A 19,528-nucleotide genomic window follows, 5' to 3' on the forward strand; every position below is an offset into this window, starting at 1 on the left:
CTTGACTCTCTGCCCTTTCCTCCTGGCTTGGGTGTTGACCCTCTTCAGCTGAGCCACTTTCAGGGACTGCCCATCTCTTGGATTCAAGTAAAATGACCTCCCTGACCTTGCTTCTAGCTTCCCCAGAGCGCTTAGTGTCTTTCAGTCCCCAGTTGTTTCCTGGACAGCAGTTTCTTGCCCTTTCCAGCAAGGCCCATCTTTGCAGGGAACGCACAGGACATAGAGTATCAGTCTGGGTTCTGTGCTAGCTGACAGCACTGTACTCGGGCTGAGAGCACATCCTGAGAACAGGAGGGCGGTGGTTAGCTCCCAGATCAAAGGGCTGGGAAGTAGGCCCAGGACAGACTGCCTTAGGCCTGGCCCTGTGAAACTAGGAGGCCCAAAGCAAGGGGACCAAGTGAGGCTGGGTAGCCGGGGAAATAGCACCTTCTCTCAGGGTGCTTACGAGGGTCATGAGAGCAAAACCTGAGAGAGTGAAGCCATGAAGGCCACACCCGTGTCAGAATTGTTACCGTTTTCATCCTTGCCCTATCACGATGGAAACTAATTTCCTGTTCTGGCTCCTTAATCATCAATGCCAGGTCTGTATTACTGGGGCGTGGAGGGCAGGGCCCCCGCAGGTAGCATCAAGTTGTGTAGGGGCCGGGGCATCTTAAACCCACCGGAATCCATCAAGCAGGGTACTGTCGGCGTTCGGGGTCGGCTAAGTCTCTGTTGTAGGGGCTGCCCTGTGCATTATGGGATATTTAACAGCACCCTTGACCTCTCCCCACTAGATCCCAACAGCATCCTCCCTAGTTGTGAAAAGCAAGAGTGTCTAGACGTTACCCAGTGTCCCGGGGGTCGGGGATATGGAGACAGGGGGAGAGCAAAAGGACCCCTATTTGAAAACCACTGTCATAAAGAAATACCACCTCTGCCCTGATGTTGTAGAAAAGCATGCCTTTCTCAGTCTGCCTTCTGTTTCTCTACTTTGGATAATAATATTTTATTTCATGAAATATTTTATGTTTCATTTCCCATTACTCTATAATAGGAAAAAACAAAAAAGGACAGTGCAAGTGCAGGCACACCTGGTCACCTGCACCTGGCCTGAGGGTCAGGAGTTTGTGAGAGCAGCAGCTGGGCCTGTGAGAAAGTGAAGCAAGCGCATGTGCCCAGCTAAGAGCAGCAGTCACTCTGAGGCCCGAGGTGGTAGCACCTTCTAGTTTTTGAAAAGAAGCCAGGACACAGAATTTTAAAATGCATTTTACAATTGGTGAATATTGAAAGTTGTAGAAACATTGAATGTGCCCAGTGCACCTCGGAGCCCAGATTTTGTTTGCATGTGAGTTTGCATTCTTTGCCTCACAATAGTAAAGACTAGATGAAACCCTGCCGGGCTTCTGCTCCCAGATCTACACCCCAGGCGTTGCCAGAATTACAAAACAGGGATTTGCAGGATCTGTGCTTTGTTTGTGCCTAGTTCTTCCACACAACCTGCTCTTTTCTGCATGTCCTCCCTTGCCGTGGTGTTGCACACAGAACACTTTATTTAGATATAGATTATGTTTTGGCAGGCATCCCTGCACTCCCAATGATGCAGGTGAATGAAAAGATGTTACCAAGTATTCCAGCTGCTTAGAATCACAGACTATCAGAGCTGGAAGGGACCTTTAGAGATCATATTGTCCAGCATTTTTCAAAAGTCTATGTTTAGCTGAGGACCAATAAAAAAATCTCATGCTCAATCCGTAAATCGGATGAAAGCTGAGCTAATGTCATCTAACTGAAGTGGGATACAAGGCATTATAATAGGCCACCCCTAAACTCCCCACAGGGACCCCCGAGGACTTTCTGGGGAGAAATCCTGAAGCACTTCAGATAATAGTTTGAAGCTTCAGTTCTGACCCAACCTACCATTTTACCAATGAGGAAACTGAGGCTCAGAGAGGAGAGGAGGTGTGTACAAGGTCATATAGAGAACTACAGGGAGATGCAGGACTAACACCTGGCCTGAGTGTTTATCCTGAGGTATCACAGACTCCTTGCTGTTTGCAAATACCAGTTGGAGAAATTAGTGCAATTAAAACATACGGTTGTCAGGGTTTGGGGGTTGCATGAATAAGACCCTGACTGGCTGCCTTAATCAGAGAAGGACATGGGAAGGGCAAGGAGAGCCAGGTGACGAAGGGCAGGGCCGGAGCCACTCTAGGATCCAGGGCCGGTGGTGTGGCTTTGCCTTCAGGATGTCCCATTCCTGCGTCCCTCTGCTAAAGGTCCAGTCTGCAGGGAACGCCGTTCTATTGGCCTTCCTTGGATGACCTATCCACTGCTGCTTGCACCAAGCCCACATCCATCATGGGAGGCGGAGTTCCCCCCACGTAAAATGTTGGTGGAGTTCTGGAGAGGTCAAACAAAACCACGGATGTCCATTGCAGGAAACCAGAGTAAAGGATACTTTTGCAAACATGGCCACCCCCTTCCCCTCGTGCCTGGACTCCGAGGAGCAGGAAAGTATCATCAGTCTGAAGGGTGTTCCTGTTATTCATTGTTACACAGCTGTTTCTCCTTGCCTGTCTCCCTCGGGGATAAGAGACTAGCAAGCAGGCCAGCCGATGCAGGAAGGCTCCCATCCCCACCCCGCCCTGCCTTCTGCCAGAGGCTGGCATTACCAGGCTTCCTCCTCAACGCTAATGACATGAACCTGCTAATCCAATCCAGGACTGAGCAGTGTGTCCTCTAGGGACCCATGTAGGGAGGACACACGCACTGGGTAAAATAGGTTTTAAAGTGCAATTCAAGTGGACTCTCCACGACAGAGTGAAACTCCGAGACTGTCTGTGGCAGCCGCGGCCGAGTGCCCACACAGTAGCCATTCTTCCCTTCTGCCTGGTCCACGGAGCCCCGAGTCTTTTTCATGATCACAATTTGCTAAGTTAACAGTGTCTTGTAGAGGGTAATAGCCAGGTGACCCAGTTCTGTCTGAGGGGAATCGGCAGAAGCAAGCTCCTTGGGGCTTCAGGAAAACATTTTCCCCCAATTAAAACCAAAGGGAGGGGGACAGACTCGATGAGCACATGATTCTTGCCCATGGCCCCGCCCCCTCTGTCTTCCTGGAAAACAGCAGTACCACCTAAAAGCCACGGAGACAAAGTCACGTGGTAAAGATGCAGGAGCGGCTCTGCCCTGACCCACCGTCCTCTGCCATCCTGCCGTTTGACAGGTGAGGTCCCTGAGGCCCAGAGAGGCACAAGGACATTCCCAAGGTCAGCAACACATCAGTGCCTCAGCTGAGGAGAAAGAACCTGCCCCCGACCCCAAGTCCAATGTTCTGACTACTATTTTTTTGCAGAATATGCAAATTGTTTTCAAAGGTTGTGAAGCGGCAGACTTACTCTGCTTTTCCGTGACTTCTGATAATGAGGAAATCATAATGCATGCTCAGTTTTTAAATTTTGTTTTAATGCCCAAAGCAATCAGGGCATCATCACCGTGATCACCAGTTTGATCGTCTCCTTCCCATCAGGAAAGACTGGAGCAACCGTGTGATTATAAGAGAGCTAATTGCGAAGATCGTCTCAGGCTTGAAGATTATTTAACATTCTTCAGGGAAAAGTCTAGCTGTGTGTGTGTGTGTGTGTGTGTGTGTGTGTGTGTGCGCGCGCGCGTGTGCGTGTGTGTACCCGTGGGTAGGTGCAGGGAGGTCTCGAGGGGGAGAAGGACCACCCATTGTGACCAGGACCCGGCCACTAAAGGATTAATGCCATCTGCGGTTTTGGTTCCTGGGATGTTGCCAAGTGTAATGTGCTTTTCCTGACAGTGTAGCATCACAACATTTGTTTCTGCTTGGAGTGAAGCAATGCACATTTTGTCAAAGTGACTTTGCACTTAAGCTCTCCACATTCACTTGGGTTAACATCAGGCTGCTGTGTTAACAGCCTTCGTGGAAAAGAAAGACCCATTCCAGCGGCTGGCATCATGGTCTCACTTATAGGAAAGTCACTCCTGGCAGAGCTGTGACAGCAACTGGGCCGTTACTTTTTAAGCATCTACGGAATGCCCAGCTCGGCGCTCGCTCAGCTCCAGGGGACTGGGGAGAGGCATTGTCCCTGCCCTGCTGGGAAGAACCACATTAATTCTAAAAGCAGAACAACCTAATAGTTTAAAAGCAAACCAAGAGTATATTCTTTCATGTGCAATCCATGGTGGAATCTCAGGAATTAAAGCAAACGGGAGATAAGTGAGGACAATAAGGATGGCTCCATCAGGGTGAATGGCTCTTGAATTAGACCCATGGGTGGCCCATGTCAGGACTGAAAGAAAGACTGGGGAAAGGGCAAGCATTTCAGGAGAGCAACCAGCCTAAGCAAGCATGGCTGCTAAGGGTTGGGGAGAAGCTGCTGGGAAGAAATATAGAAAATGGGATTAGAGAGGCATCCGCCCATCCATCCATCCATCCATCCATCCATCCATTTATTCATTCATTCACTTGACAAATGTTGAGCAGTGTGGCAGGCAGAATCATGGGTCCCCAAAGCTGCCCATGCCCTAATCCCAGAACCTGTGTCTATATTACCTTACATGGCAAAGTGGACTTCCCAGGCATGAGTAAGTTAAGGCTATTGAAGATGACTAGAATATTCCAGACTGTCTAGGTGGAACCCATGCAATTTCAGGATCCTTATAAGTTACAAAAAGGGAGGCAGAGGAGTCAGAGAGATTTGAAGATGGAGGAAGGGGTCATGAGCCAAAGGATGTGGGTAGCCTCTAGAAGCTGGGAAAGGGAAGGAAACAGTTTCTTCCTTAGACCCTCCAGAAGAAGCTCTGCTCACACCTTGATTTTTAGCCCAACAATACCCATTTCAGACTTCCGACCTGCAGAAGGCTAAGATAATAAATCTGTGTTGTGTTAAGCCATGAAGTTTGTGTCATCGATAACAGCAGCAACAGGGAACTAATACAAGCACTCTCTCAATGCCAGGCTTTCGGCCAGTGGCTGGGGCTACGACTGAAAACAGGTTAGAGACCTAGCTCCTGACCTCACAGATGTGATCTTTGCATTGAACTGTAGCATACTCATTGCAGAGCTATTTACTTATGGTTGCAAAGGAAAAGTAGCTATAGGGCAGAAGCTTGGGGCACCCAGAGAGTCTATGAAGGACTCCTGCCTAGTGAGCGGGCTGCAGATGGCCTCAGTGGGGAAGAGGGGAGCCCTGAGCTCCCGAGCCCACACCTGTGAGCCACCTGCCTGAATTTAAATGCTCTAGTGTCCACATTTTGTAAAAAGTAAAAAAAAAGTGAAATGAACAATATGTTGTATTTAACCCCATATTCCAAAGTGGTATCATTTTAACCAGTACTCAGTACGAACCAGTATGGAGATATAGTCCTTTGTTTTCCAGAACTCACTCTTTGAAATCTTGTAGGTTTTTACAGTTACAGCACATCTCAACTTGGACTAGTCATGTTTCATGTGCTCAAAAGATATGTGTGGCCAGTTGCTTTCCTGTTGGGTAGGACGACCTTAGAGGATGAGTCGGGATTACCTGTGGGAGCATGTGCGGGATGGTTCAGAGCGGGAATGCGGTCAGGGAGCGGGAGGGAAGGGCAGAGGAGGGAGCAGGTGTGTGGGCGGACTGGGCCGCTGGCCAGTGGAGGGAGGGCAGAGGGGACGGGGACACCACAGGGCATGGAGAGGGAGCGTGGGACCAAAAGGGCCTGCAGAACCCCATCCTGAAAGCCACAGGAGCCATGGAAGGATTCGTAAGCTGGGGATCAACACAATCCCCAGATGGGGCTTTTCAAATACCTTTCAGGACAGATTACCACATATTTAGATGGGCTAGAAAAGGGTTTGGAGGGTTGTGAACGTCAGCCATGCTGATTCTCTCTCCACTCCAGCTCTTTTATCTAGAGGCGAACAAATAAACTGACCGGCCCGAAAAGTTCATGAAAAGCTCCAGGGGACTCCGTGAGGCTGGACCATGTCTTTTCATGTGGCTTCTTTCCAGAACCCAGCACAGGCTGAGCTCATAGTATTCATCATCGTCGCAACCACCCTCAGCACTTACTGAGCCAGGCACTATGCAGAGCCCTTTGTCTATATTACGTCTTGTAAGCTTCTCGACGACTCTGCCAGGCAGGGACTATCATTATTTGCATGTCACAGATGAGATAACACAGGCTCAGGGACGGTACATGACAGGCGCAAAGCCACAGGCCATGCAGCGCCTGTGGCGGGACCTGACCCAGCTTGTGGGCCTCGAGCTCCTGCGGGGCCTGCAGGAAGCTGGGACCAGGCATGTTCAGGTGACGAGGAGAGACCTGCCTGCCTGTCCGAGATCAGTGCCAGGCGGGAGCAGAGCGCTGCCTTCTTTCTTCCCTTTCTGAACTGAGTGAGTGATCTTTTCTGATCAGCCCAGCTTTGTGGCAGAGCCCCCCCGGAGACTCGCAGAGGGCCATCCCTCGCCCTCATCCCTGTCCATTTCACAGTCCGTGCCAGTCTTTAGAGAGCCGTACACTCCCAGCTCGAGTGCCCTCCTGCCCCTAGTGCGTACGGTGAGCCACTTGCCCCGCTCCGTTCTCGGCCCGCGTCATGACTGTCTGCCGCCGTGCTCCTGCCCTCCCCTCCTTCTGACCTCTTTCTTCCTTTCTGTCTTGTCAGCTCGTCTTAGTGCTCTCAGACCCCTCACCTTCATTCTCACAGTCTCCTCCTGACAGGTACGACTGACGAGGCCGTTGTGCAGATTACACCCGAGGTCAGAGAGCACGCAGGACTCCTTTCCACCTCCCACCTGAGCTCTTCTCTGACCTTCATTACCCCGCAGCCTTTCCCACAGCCCTGGAAGTCGGCGTTCGCATGGATCTTGCTGGCTCACTGGCACTTTTAAAACCTTTCTAATGGGTACTGTTCCTAGTGGGACTCAGCCTTCACTCGATGAGAAAGACCCTCTCACCAATTCCCTTCCTTCTTTCAAATACAGCAGAGGTGTGTCTCTCAAATGAGGATCTTTTTTCCAAATGGGTTTGCCCTGAATTAGCCACACCTATATGCTGTGTGTGTGTGTGTGTGTGTGTGTGTTCACATGCACATGCATCTACTTATATAAAGACACACGCGCACACATTCGGATTGCCTGAGCACAAAATCCCATGTGCTAAAATTCCATTTCCGATGTAAAGGAATGAAATTTCTCCATGGAGCCCTGGAAGGGCCATTGAGATCACGCCGTAGTTAGAGACCGGCATCTCTCTTTCCTCTTCTCCAATTCTAAACATTTCTTCAACTGACTGCAGAGAATTCAGGTCAAAAGTCTATAAGAAATCCCTGGCCTATGGCATGTCTGCTCTTTATTTTAAACCATCTTAAATGGATCCTTATCATACTCAATGCCTTCCAGTGTTCTAATGGCCTCTGTGGCATAAGCAATTTCTCTGTTCCGTGGTGGCTTATCTGACAATTTCCCATTTACCTTCTACTTATTACTGCACTCGACTTTGAATTTTAAAACCCCACTGTGGATTTAAAGGATCTTGAGGGACGAAATCAGAAACCTAGATTAGCAATTACTATAAACCTGCAAGAAAGTAAGTTCTTTTTTTTTTATGTGGGCCAAAGCGAAGACTTGAGGCTCAATTGTAATGTAAATGCGTCATATAATGAAGTTGATATCCTGGAAAAGTGTCTTTATCTTTCACTCAACTCTCTGCCTGACTTCACCGTTTCATTCTCACTAACTGAATATATTCCTAGGACGGTGCCTTTTTTATCTGAATTCTGGGGAAATACTCGGACATTAAGCCTCATTTCGGCTGAATGAAAATTCACTTTTCTGCTGCCTTCCCTCTCGTCTCCTTTTCTGGGCTTTAATCAAAAGCAGCAGTGCCAGGCTGTATGCCGTACCACCTGGGTTTCTCTGCCCCCGGGAGCTCTCTGCCCCAGGTGAAGCCCAGCAATGTTCTCTCTGACAGTGGAGAAAACCAGGATGGGCTTCTTGGTTCTGATTCTCAGGAGGAGAAAGAGGCAGCTGCTGATGAGACACCCGGGCGTCAGCTTCAGTAATAGGGCCGCTTGGATGGGCCTGCCCTCGCACCCCAGGAAAACCTGCGATGCCCAAGTACCCTTCTTTCTTCCCCTTCTCAGCCACATCTGATCTGTGTGTTCTGAGCAGTCTTCTCACTTCTGCTCAGCAAGGCTGTGCTTTGTGACTCATTTTGGCCAAACATCACAACCATAATTATTAACACTGTATAAATGCACCACGTACCAAGCCCTGTCCTGGGCACTTGATCAATCATAATTCATTTATTCTCCACAACAACCTGTGAAGTAACTACTATTATTCTTCCCGTGCTACAGATGAGGACGCTGAGGTTCCAAGAGATGAGATCAGCTTGCCCAATATCACATTGCTAGTTGATGGTGGAGCCAATTGATAGATTCAGGGAATCTGGCTCCGGAATCTGTGACCTTAACCAACTGGCCACACAACCCAGGCCCCTGGGCACTGGTGCTTTCAGGCTCCCTGCTAAGTACACACATGGATATTTTCACATGGTCTTCTCAACAGGTGGGCCTTGTTATTGCAGTTTTATAAGACACGTATCCAAATCACATAGCCAGGGAGTGGAGGAGCTAGACAAATCTATTTCTTCATTCAACAGACATTCACTGAGTATCTCATATGTCCTGTGCTCAGTGCCGCAGATACAATGGTGAGAACAGACATGGTCTCTACTCTCATGAGGTTCTCGGTGGGAGAGGCAGACGTTTATCAAACGATTCCACAAATATAGACACCATTGCAAAGTTGGGGGAGAAGACAGAGCACAAGGCAGTGTGGGGTGTCTGACCGAGCTGGAGGTGGGGTGGGTGTGTGGTCGGGCTTTTCTCAACACATCCATCCAACGGCACCCACCCAGGGGAAGCCAGGTGGTAATGGGGGGTGTTGGGGTGCAGCAAAGAAAAACAGCATCAACCAAGGATCAGTGTGAGCACAGGCCTGCCAGTGGGGGAAGCGAGATGAATTTGTGACACTGGAACGAGGCCAGTGTGGCTAGAATGGCGACACCACGGGGAGGGGGCACAGGGAAGCCTTCAAATGAGGCAGAAGAAACGAGGCGCTGTAGTTCACCTGACCCCAAAGCGATGTCTGCACCCCTACTATTCTGCTGACCATTCTATGAGAGCAGATTCGCAGCAGCAAATGTTGCTTCTCTTGTTTTATAAAGCCGTTGGTGGACGCATGTTTTCCAAATCTCAGGGACACGGTTTGCATTGCAGACAGGCCTAATTTCAAATATCCCTGTGATTTAGCATCGCGAACATATTCCATCAGGGCCCGGTTTGCAAAGGAGATCATGCAGGTGAAAAGCCTCGTAAACACAGACGTGCTTCACACACCGCAGTGTTATTATCTTTAATAACAGGGCTCGTTTGGGAGGATGCGCCTGTCTCTTGCAGGAGTTAATATATGGAAAGCGTTCAGAATGGTGCCTGGCTCTGGGTGAACAACGATATGAGCGTTAACCATTGTTTCTACTGTTCTGCCTCCCTTTTGCCTTGCCCCGGGCTTGGTCCGAGGTGGCCCCGTGCATCCTGCAAACTGGTTTATGTGGCCGTGCCCCTGTTCTCTTTCAGGCCAGAACAAAATCTGCTTCATCCCGGGCATGGTGGGACCGATATTAGAGATGACGCTCATCCCCGAGGCTGAGCTCCGGAAAGCCACCATCCCAATCTTCTTCGACATGATGCTGTGTGAATATCAAAAGAGTGGGGATTTCAAAAAGGTAACAAATGCGGCTGGAAACTCATCCCAGCATCTCTAATCCCCCGCCCATTTCCCCATAATGATATCCTGGTTCCATCTGCTTGGGCTCCATTCAGAGGCTTGACGGGAGAATGGGGACCTTTATTTATGCACCAGGAATGAGCTGGCAGATCGGATGTGGTCCGCGTTCTATCACGCGTTCCTGCCCGCAGCCAAAATTAAAATGCGCTTTCTTGCTGTGTATTCGCTCGGTCCTTTCTCCCCAATGTGAGACTCCTACTTCTCTACCTGAGGACCCCTAAGGTATGTCCAAAGGCCACCGCTCCCACCTGCCCTGATCTCACACCACCTGTCCGGCACTTTCTCTTCTGAGATAACGTGGAAGGTCTGTATTATCTAGAAAAAGCCGGCCCCTGCCGTGTGTCACAGTCAGCCGTGAGTCAAAGGTGACAGCAGGTGGAGGCAGAGGCCCGGCCTGGGGGGCACCTGTGGCTCTGGCGTGGGAATAGGCGGCTTTCCCCAGCAGGCAAGGAGTGAGCCGCTTGTGTGAGGCCAGGCTCATTGGCTGAGTATTTGCGTTGAAAATCCTGTCAAACTTGAAGGATGAAGAGCATTTTCTGGGCTCAGTCGCTCTAGGAGCAAAGGCAAGTTGGTCTGTAAGTCCTGGCAGGCTGCTTAGTGGTCCCCTCAGATGTCACCCTCCGGTCCTCTCCACCCACCTTCTCACCTGGTTTCACCCCTAACTGGGCTCCTCCCCGTGCCTCCCCCAGCGTTTCGGCCTCATTCCCTACCATATCCCGCCACCAGATAATTTCCCTTAAAACCCGTACTTAAGAGGCAGCAGATTCCAAACAGCTTTTCTTAAAACGCCTTGCGGATCTGACCCCTCCCTTGCGCATTGGCTCTCTAACCCTTTCCCCGTAGAGGCCAAACCTGTCAGCCTGCATTCAGGGCCCTCCTTCTTCTGACCTGCAGGCAAACGTTTCAGCCACTTTCTCCAATTCTTCCCCCACCTCACCTATTCCCCAGCCGCCCCTGCAGCTCCCCTGAAAGGCATGGCCCGAGTGAGTGTCCTCCTTCATGCGTTTCTTCTTCCCGCCACTTCTCTGCCACACTAAGAGTCCAGCACCTTCTAAACTCCTACAGATCCTGCAAAGCCCTTCTCTGCTATATCCTTTGCTCCCTGTTCCTATGCCATTTTATCTGCCCGAGGTATGATGACTATATACTGCTCTGCGTTATACTCTTTTCTGTGCTCTCTCTGTGTCCTCCTCCTCCTTCTGGAACAAAAGCGGTGATGGTGGCAACACCACTGACTACCATCAACCGGGTGTTCACTGTGTGTCAGGAACTATAAGTACGTTCCGTACATGGGTTCACGCGATCTTCTTGATTACAACCCTGTGAGTTAGGTCGTATTCTCATCCCCATGTTAAAAATGAAAACACTGATGCTCAGGGAGGGGAAGCCACTTGCCCGAGGTCACACATCAAGAAAGAGGCAGAGCAGAGGCTGCAACACACAGGTTGCTGTGGTTCCAAACCCATGTGGCACCCTCGGCACTCTCCGGCCGCGGGTATGGCTGCGGCTCGGTTGGCTGAAGGAGAGAATGAATGGCATCCTGTCAGACAGTGCTTTTCAAAATGCGCTCCGTGGAGCACTAATGCCACCCAATGCTGCGGGAAGAGGGGGTCGAGGTTAAAACCTTGGGATCCTCTGTGTATCATCACCCCTTCTGGAGATTTCCAGCGCACATTTCCATAGTCAGGGCACGGAGAAGGTCCAGGAAGAAGACCTGCTTCATTTCTCAAATTGGTGTGTGCAAGAAACATCTATTGGATGCGCCATTCTGCCAATCACTTTGGGAAACATCGTTCTAAGAGGAAAAGGAGATTAGTTAGCTGTGATGACACCCTGTGAGAGGGTACTCTCCCTGCTCAGGGATTAGGGGGGCTTTCTCATCCCAGAAAGGCCAGTAACCAGCTGCCTCTCTGCAGGGAGCCTGTAAAGAAAGCAGGTTGAGGAGTTCAGATGGAGGGAGAGACCATATCCAACTAGTTGATACAGGGGGAAGGGAACATGACCCCTGGATTGAGTGTTTGAAGGCAGTTTGGAATCTGCTGCTTTTTGAGGGGAAGCACAGTCTGTGAAGCTTGGGGACATGTGAAGGGCACACGACACGAGCTGAAAGGCTTCGTGCTGACCCTCATATCAGCACTCCCTCCAGAGGTGTGCGTCCCAGCCAGCTTAGAAGGTGTCATGGGAACAGATGTGCAAAAGAAACTGCTCCAGGTACCTGACAGTCCTGAAGAGAAGCAAGCCCCAGTCGTTTCCGGGTCACGTCCTGACAGTGGGGTTTGGTGGCCTCACGTCTTCAGAGGCTGGTCTGTAATGGGATCTTCCTGCTCTAAGGGATTTCCTGACCGCACCGTCCCGTGACATGCACCCGCCTGTTTTCCATGAACGGGCTTAGCCTTGGGCTCCCCACGCCAGGCATGGGTCCATCCTAAGCGTCTTCCCCAATTGCTTCTCTTTGTTCCTCCCTTATTGAATGAGACAGGATGGCCAGGCTAGGCTGACTAATGGGGCAGCTTCCAGGTGAAAACCACCTGGCCTGCTTGGACATTGCTCAGCTGTGGGATGAGCAGACCCGGGTGCAAGCCATGGAAAATGTCCCAGGAGAGGAAGGAGGCAAGGTCCCCGTGAGCTCCATGGAGCCCTGATGGCTGGATCCAGAGTGAACCCCAGAACTGGGGTCTGAAATCCAGAAGGGCTCCTGTGCAAGCCGGCGTTAGTGCATGATGCCAGAATAATCAGATAAGAGAAGAACCACGTGGCTGGAAGATGATAGGTTTCCCTTTCTGAAGTTTGGGTGTCTTAAAGGAACTGGCAGAGCTGAGAAGAAATCTTAGCAGGGCCTTTGCTCCCAGCGCACACTGGCCTCTGGCCTGACACCTGACATCTTGCAGCTCTCTTGCTGCTCTCTTCCTGTCCTGCCTCTGCTCGGGTCCTCCCTTTGATTTCTTCACCTGAAGGTCATCCGTCAGTGGAGGCCTCACATTTTGGGGAAGCCTTTCCTGCTTCCTGGGGAACTGGTTCATCTGGATGCAAGAGACATAGACTTACTCAAGCAGGATGTACGTGGGCTGGAACAGGGACAGGAAGTTAGACTGAGGGGCACAGGGGTGAGGGAAGGAAGGACGGGCTCCAGGGCAATCTCCTTTCTGCTCTGAGTTTCTTTGGCGACCTCATTGCCAGGTTTTCCTGTCTCCTGCTCTCGCCCAAATTAGAAGGCTGTTGCCTTTGACCGATAATCTTTACCCCCCCTGAGTATAGCACTTCCCCCCAGACCACCTGTGGACAGGGCAGATTCAGCAAGCAGGGCCTCGGGTGGGCCACACCGTGGCTGGCACTGCTGTGCCCCAGTCAGAGTGATGCCTCTCGTCCTCCCACGTGGACTCAGGCACATCACCCGGCCTCACAGCACCACGATCTGCTCACTTTCCATCATGGGACTGTGAGCTCTTTGAGGGCCAGCGCTTGTCTCTCGGCCCTGAACGCCTAGCATCTGTCCACTATCTGACATGAATGCGGTGGGTACCACATCAGTGTTTCCAGAATGAATGGAGGCATTTAGACCCTGCCCCACCACATGTCACAGGACAAGCCTGGGCACAGGGAGGAACTTCGCAGCGCATGTTTTTATAGCGTCAGGTGAAGAGAAGGGATGGCCACTGCCGTGGCTGTTGTAAAGGTTAAATGAGGTTATGAGGCAAATGATGAGGACCCCGTCCACAGGGTATTCATGGCCATCGCTAACAGAAATCGAGCACTTCTGTGCCAAGTGTCAAGCTGGCCTTTTGACGTGGGTTTTCCCATTCACCACCATAAAGTAGGTGCTGTTTGAAATCTCCATTTAATAGGTGAGAAAACTGAGCCTCAGAAAGGTTTATTGAGTTGCCCAAGGTCACATGGCAGGGGAAAAGGTCAAAGCAAGACTGAAACCAAGTCTGTTTGAGGCCCAGGGCTGTGGTCCTAGCTACTCCTAATTACAGCTGCTGCCGGGAGCAGCAGGCGCCCGTGTGCCTGCCGGGGGTACGCTTGACTGAGACCTGCACTCCCCAGCCCTCCCCAGAGGGCTCAGGCGTGGTGCAGCGTCACCCAGTTCTGCACATCCCCTGGCACCCTGTCATTTCCCTCCCCGCAGGCGCTTTTGTGACCCTGAGACAAGCGCTTATTTACCCCATCACTTCCCTGCTCCAAAGGCCGAGGAATCGTGCCAGCATTCACCCAGAACCACCCAGACGAGAAAAGGTGCTGGTTTTCTCCCCGAGAGCTGCTTTCCAGTGACATCCAGCAGTCATAACAATAACATTAGCAGCCGTCCTAAGTGGACGAGCAGCCCCGGAGCGAACTTGAGCTTGTGCACTCCTCTAGTGCTTTATGTCGAACACCCCCTCAAGTCCCCCTGACTACCCACCCCACACGGTCTGTACCGCGATTATGCCTGTTTTATCGATAGGGGGTCTACAAATGGTGGCCCTGCAGGCCCCGTCTGTCCTGCCACCTGCTTCTGTAAACAGTTTCATTGGAGCCCCACTGTGCCGATTTGTGTACGTATCATCTAAGGCCACTTTTGTGCTGCAACAGCAGAGTTGAGTCACTGTGCAGATTGACCCCCCAAAGCCTACACTAGTTACTCCCTGGCCCTCTGTAGAAAACGTTTGCCGACCCTGGTGCAAACCATGAAGCTGAGGATTAGAAAGACCTCCTAGCTTCCCCAAGGCAGGGAGCGGGTAGAGGAGACGGTTAAAGCAGACAGCCTAACCTCCGACCGGCTCGTGTAGGCCCTCGGCTGCATTGCTTCCTGCCCCAGGCCCAGCACTGCTGGCGTCTCTAGTCAGGACAGCCCTTGCTGTCTGGACTCTGCTCCCCCTGAACTACTCCCCTCATTTCTCACTCCCACCTCCACACCTTGGCTCACTCCATTCCCCCAACCTGGTGCCCTTCCTTTCATATTTATCACAATCCCATCTATCTTCCTGGCCTTGTACATCTCCTGCCATAAATCTTGCTCAGGTGGAAACTCACAGGAAATTCTTTCTTGTTTGCGCTGCCTCAGCAGAAGTTTCTGGTCCTTTCCTTCGGTCCTTGGCACACCGTGGTGAGGGAACAGTGGCACGACGGGTGATGCATGGATCAGGGGAAACATGAATCAAGCCCCTGCCTTTCATCACCTGAAGATTCCAGCCAACTAGACTGGGCTTGGGCTTTGTGTGCTGGAAGGAGCCTGCCAAAAGGTCTCTGCCGTTCATCTGAGACTATAGACACGCCATTGAAACTCTCAGAGCCTCTACTTCTTCATCTGTAATCATAACTGACGCTTACTGAGGGCAGTGCCAAGCAGAGAGAGGCTGGCTGCTTTCTGTGCATGGTCGCATTTGAAACCGATCCTGGCCTCCAGACCTCCTGGAGTTATTGTAAGGTCTGAGGGTCAAGAGGCTGGCTTAGGAGCTAGAACCACCCCAGGGCTCCCTTGACCTTGGTGATTGTCACCCAGGGCCTCCTTCCCTTCTCCAGGTGCCAGTTTCTTGTTTAGTGGTAAAATGGGAGACGAATGGACTGCATGATCTGGATGGACTCAGCAGGGTATGATGTTAAAACAATACAGACCATTTTGCAGTCATGTAAAAGACACCATATAGACCTTCAAAATGTTGTTGAATAAGCCATGAGTTCAACTGGATGAAATGCGTCTTGGCATTGAAAGTAGAAAGACAGAACACTCTGACTTCAGTGTTACAACGTTTGATAGAACTGTAGGAGACTTCTTTTCAGGTTACTTAACTAGTCTGATCTCTGATCATTCATTACAGTTGTCACCAGTATTGATTCTCTGAGGCGCCAGCTCATGTAAATATGATTGCTTCAGGTATGGCTGGATCCAGGGGCTCAGCAATAACATCTGGTTTCAGTCTCTCTCCATCTCCTCCTCTCTGCTTTCCTCTGTATTGGTGTCATCCTCAGGCAGGCTCTTTCATCTCCAGTAGCCAGGGCTCACAACCTTCAATCTTCAAGTAAAGCAGAAAGACTGTTTGCTAGGAGTTCCAACAAAGCGTCAGATTTGTGTCCCCCTGGCTTTGCCTGCACCTTTATTAATCCTCGGGTCCGGATGATAAAAGATACTGATTAGGAGATAGGCCCACGTCATGTACCCACAGCTAGAGCTCGGGAGGTATGGTCAGCCCACCTGAGTCCCACAGACTGAGACTAAGGCTGGGGTGATCACCACCGTGTGGAGAAAGGAAGACCAGGTTGGCAGAAGTAATAGCTGCCCATGACAACAGGCCATTCCCTGAAGACGCAATGCTCTGCCACATAACCTCCATGCCTCTGCACACGCCGTGCCCTCTGCCTGGCACGCGCTTTCCCTTTTCATTTTCCTGCAACACTTCTATATAAACGTTGAGAACAAGCTCCGATGTCATGGGCCGCGAGTCTTCCCTGATTGTCCTTTCTTATGCCCATCGCTCTGCTACAGCATTTATCGTCTATTGTTCCTCTTCACTTTCTGGAACCCCCCACGAGGCAGGCATAGCACCCTGTTCTCTGTTGCATGCCCCATCCCAGCACTGACCTGGCAGATGATGGTGCTTCCAAAAGCTTTGGTGAAAACGATGAACCGACTCATTCCAACGTACAGTCTCCTAATGTTGTCAATTTTGATTTTCATCTCCGACTTCTTCAGTTCGAAAATGAAATCATCCTCAAGCTGGACCACGAAGTGGAAGGGGGCCGAGGGGACGAGCAGTACATGCAGCTGTTGGAGTCCATGTAAGTTTGGTGCCCAGCATGGGAGGAGGGGAAGGTCAGCTCAAGGCCGAGGGCCGGGACTCAGGGGGCCTCTGGTGGCTCTGTCCTTCCCTGGAGACCAACCTGGAGGCTCATGGGTATTGAAAAAACTCCAGTTCGGGAAGAAGAAACCTCACATCCCTCTCTGGAGTGGCTATTTCTCTGATAGTGATGGAATGAGCTAGATGAAAAGAAACTTTGCTGTGTTGGGAAGAGAGAAATAATCCACCAAAACGTTCCTGTTTGTTATCTCTTAGCTGTGGAATGATTCTTGCTGTTTTTCCTTTTTTAATCTTTGACCGATACTGGTCATGAGTGATGTGTATAGATGCCGTCCTCAGTGCTCTCTCCACTTTGTCTTGTTTTGTCGAGTTTACTCTTTGATTCCCATATCACAGAGGTGGCCCTTGAGGCTCAGGAAGTGTCCTGTCCCGGGAAACTAGGACAAGTTAGTGAGTGGACAAGCTGAGACCCGACCTGGCTCTGCCAGACCCCAGTGAGTGCACAGGGGCTGTGGACAGTGGACGGCACGCAAGGGCACTGGACTTGGAGTCAGGACATCGTTTTAACAGCTTATCATTCACATATCAGACAAGTCACCTAAGTGTACGATTCAGTGACTTTTAGTCTGGTCACAGAGCCATGCCATCCAGACCACAATCCATTTTAGAACCTTTTTGTTACCTGTTTAAAGAACCCAGCACCCCTCACCCCTTAGCCATCCTCCCTCCCACCCCCAGCCTGCTTTCTGCCTCTCTACACTTGTCTATTCTGGACACTTCATATAAATGTCATCCTACAGTGTATGGTCCTTTGTGACTGGTTTCTTTCACATAGCGTGTTTTCAGGGTTCATCCATGCTGTAGCCTGTGTCAGGACGTCATTTCTTTTTATTGCCAAATAATATTTCATTGTTTGGATATAACCCATTTTGTTTGTTCATTCATCTATTGATGGACATTCATCCGTTTTCACTTTTTGGCTATTAGCAATGATGCCACTCTGAGTATTCAGGTCCAAGTGTTTGTGTGGACAGATGTTTACGGTTCTCTTGGGTATTTATATACCTAGGAGTGGAATTGCTGGCTCATGTGGTGACGCTGTATTTAACCTCAGGAGGAGCCATCAGACTGTTTTTCCAAAGTGGCTGCACCACTTACATTCCTTCCAGCAGTTTCTCCACGTCTTCCTCAGCACTGGTTAATATCAGTCTTACTGATTTTAATAGCCACCCGAGTGGGTGTGGAGTGGCGTCTCCCTGTGGTTTTGATTTGCATTTCCTTGATGGCCAGTGATGTTGAGCGTCTTTTCACGTGCATATGGGTGATTTGTATGTCTTGGGAGGACATTGGGTTTTATTCCTGGTTCCACCACTTCGCAGCTGCACAGCTTTAGGCCAGTCGTGCAACATCTTTAGCTTGTTACCCCATCTGTAAAAGGGGGGTACTAAGCCTCCTGTGGTGATTTTGAAGACTGAGTAACTTACAGCATCAGGCACGAAGCAGGTAAAAAGTTCAATAGATGGACCGTGATCTCTGACTCTCGGTTTCCCTCCCGCTCTGGCACCATGGTAATTGCCACCTGCCCCCCAACCCCCCAGACGTCTCCCCAGGTTTAAGAATGTGGGTCAGACATCCCAAATGTCCTCCTTGCAGATTCTGTGATTTGTATCATTCCCTGATATAACTCTGAGTTTGGATTCTCCCCCCAGTCTTCCTTGGATATTGTACCTTTAACAAGAGCAAACTAAAGGACTTGGCTCTAACCCTCTCCATGGCCCTCCCAGCCCTGCGCAGTGGAGCCTCAGGCAGCCCCCTGCTGTCACTCTGCACAGCCCTCACTAAACACCTAGAATGCAAATGCCACTCAGCCAGAAGGACAAACCTACTTTCTGCCGCTTAGGTGGGTCTTGAGGCTGATTGTCCAGGGGAAAAAGTGACATTTTGCCTGAGTCAATGTTTATCTTAAAGTCGTAAAAAGGAAACATCTAAATATTGACCAGAAGTGAAACTGTGTATCCTGCTGGCAATTTCCATTTTTATAAGCGGATGGGGCTCTGTGGCAGTCTTCAGATGATCAGCAGGATTTTCAAATCCTTCCTGAGTGATTATTTATAAAAGGAACCCTTAGAGGTCAAGGAAATGAAAAACAGCTCATTATTTTTCTCCTGACATAGAAGTGCGAATCGTTTTTTACAAACCTAATCAAGCGCACTCCGAGGAGTCAGGACACCCCCAGAACATCCAGTGGCCAGTCCCCGATCCTTCCTTTGAACTTTCTGATCCTCAGTTTCCTTATCTGCAAATTGGGGATAAAAAATACTTACTGTCCGGCTCGTAGAGTTTTTGTTGTGAATAACCAAAAAAATCCATGTACAATGCTTAGCACAGTTTCTGACACCTCGTAGGGAGTCCAGAAATATTAGCTGTTCTTATTATTAACCTCCAGGTGACGTGGTTATTTAAAGCCATAAGCCTACCTGTCCTTTCTCCTCCGGGCTAGTCATCTTCAGTTCCTCCAGCCCTTCCACGTCTGTCTTAACGCGAGGGTCCCACATTGGATGGAGTAACAGACACACTCTGCCCTCCTGTATTCCATCTGCTTGGGGATATTTCTAGAAGAAGGGAGGGGCCTCAAAGGCTAAAGGGGACAGAGAGTGTGTGTTCTGGGGCCTGGATCCACCCAACCAGTTCAATACTTGAAAGAGCACCTGTCATAAGAAGCACTCCACACATAGTTTTTAAAGGAATAAATGAAAAGTCCAGTTCTGTCAAGGCTGATGGAGAGTGTGGGCCTGGACTCCTCCTCTGAAGGCCTCCCAGGCTGAATGCAGATCAATTTGAGGGGTGAGCTCCCTCCAGCCCACCAAGGCGGGTCAGAGACTCTGCCATCCCTCCTTCTACTGAGAGACGAATTATCTGCGT

General features: G+C 50.3%; 1 protein-coding gene across 1 annotated transcript in view; it reads left to right on the plus strand.

Annotated features, from left to right (window-relative positions):
• The window catches only part of DOCK2 (dedicator of cytokinesis 2), a 369,901-nt gene that overhangs the window by 307,566 nt on the left and 42,807 nt on the right, over positions 1 to 19,528 (plus strand). Inside the window, exons 33-34 of the mRNA XM_033096340.1 lie at positions 9,623 to 9,771; positions 16,501 to 16,586. Of these exons, the coding sequence (XP_032952231.1) occupies positions 9,623 to 9,771; positions 16,501 to 16,586 (235 nt within the window). The remainder of the gene's footprint in view (positions 1 to 9,622; positions 9,772 to 16,500; positions 16,587 to 19,528) is intronic.

This window comes from Rhinolophus ferrumequinum, chromosome 24 (assembly GCF_004115265.2).
Source record: "Rhinolophus ferrumequinum isolate MPI-CBG mRhiFer1 chromosome 24, mRhiFer1_v1.p, whole genome shotgun sequence".
In the NCBI taxonomy this organism is placed as follows: domain Eukaryota; kingdom Metazoa; phylum Chordata; class Mammalia; order Chiroptera; family Rhinolophidae; genus Rhinolophus; species Rhinolophus ferrumequinum.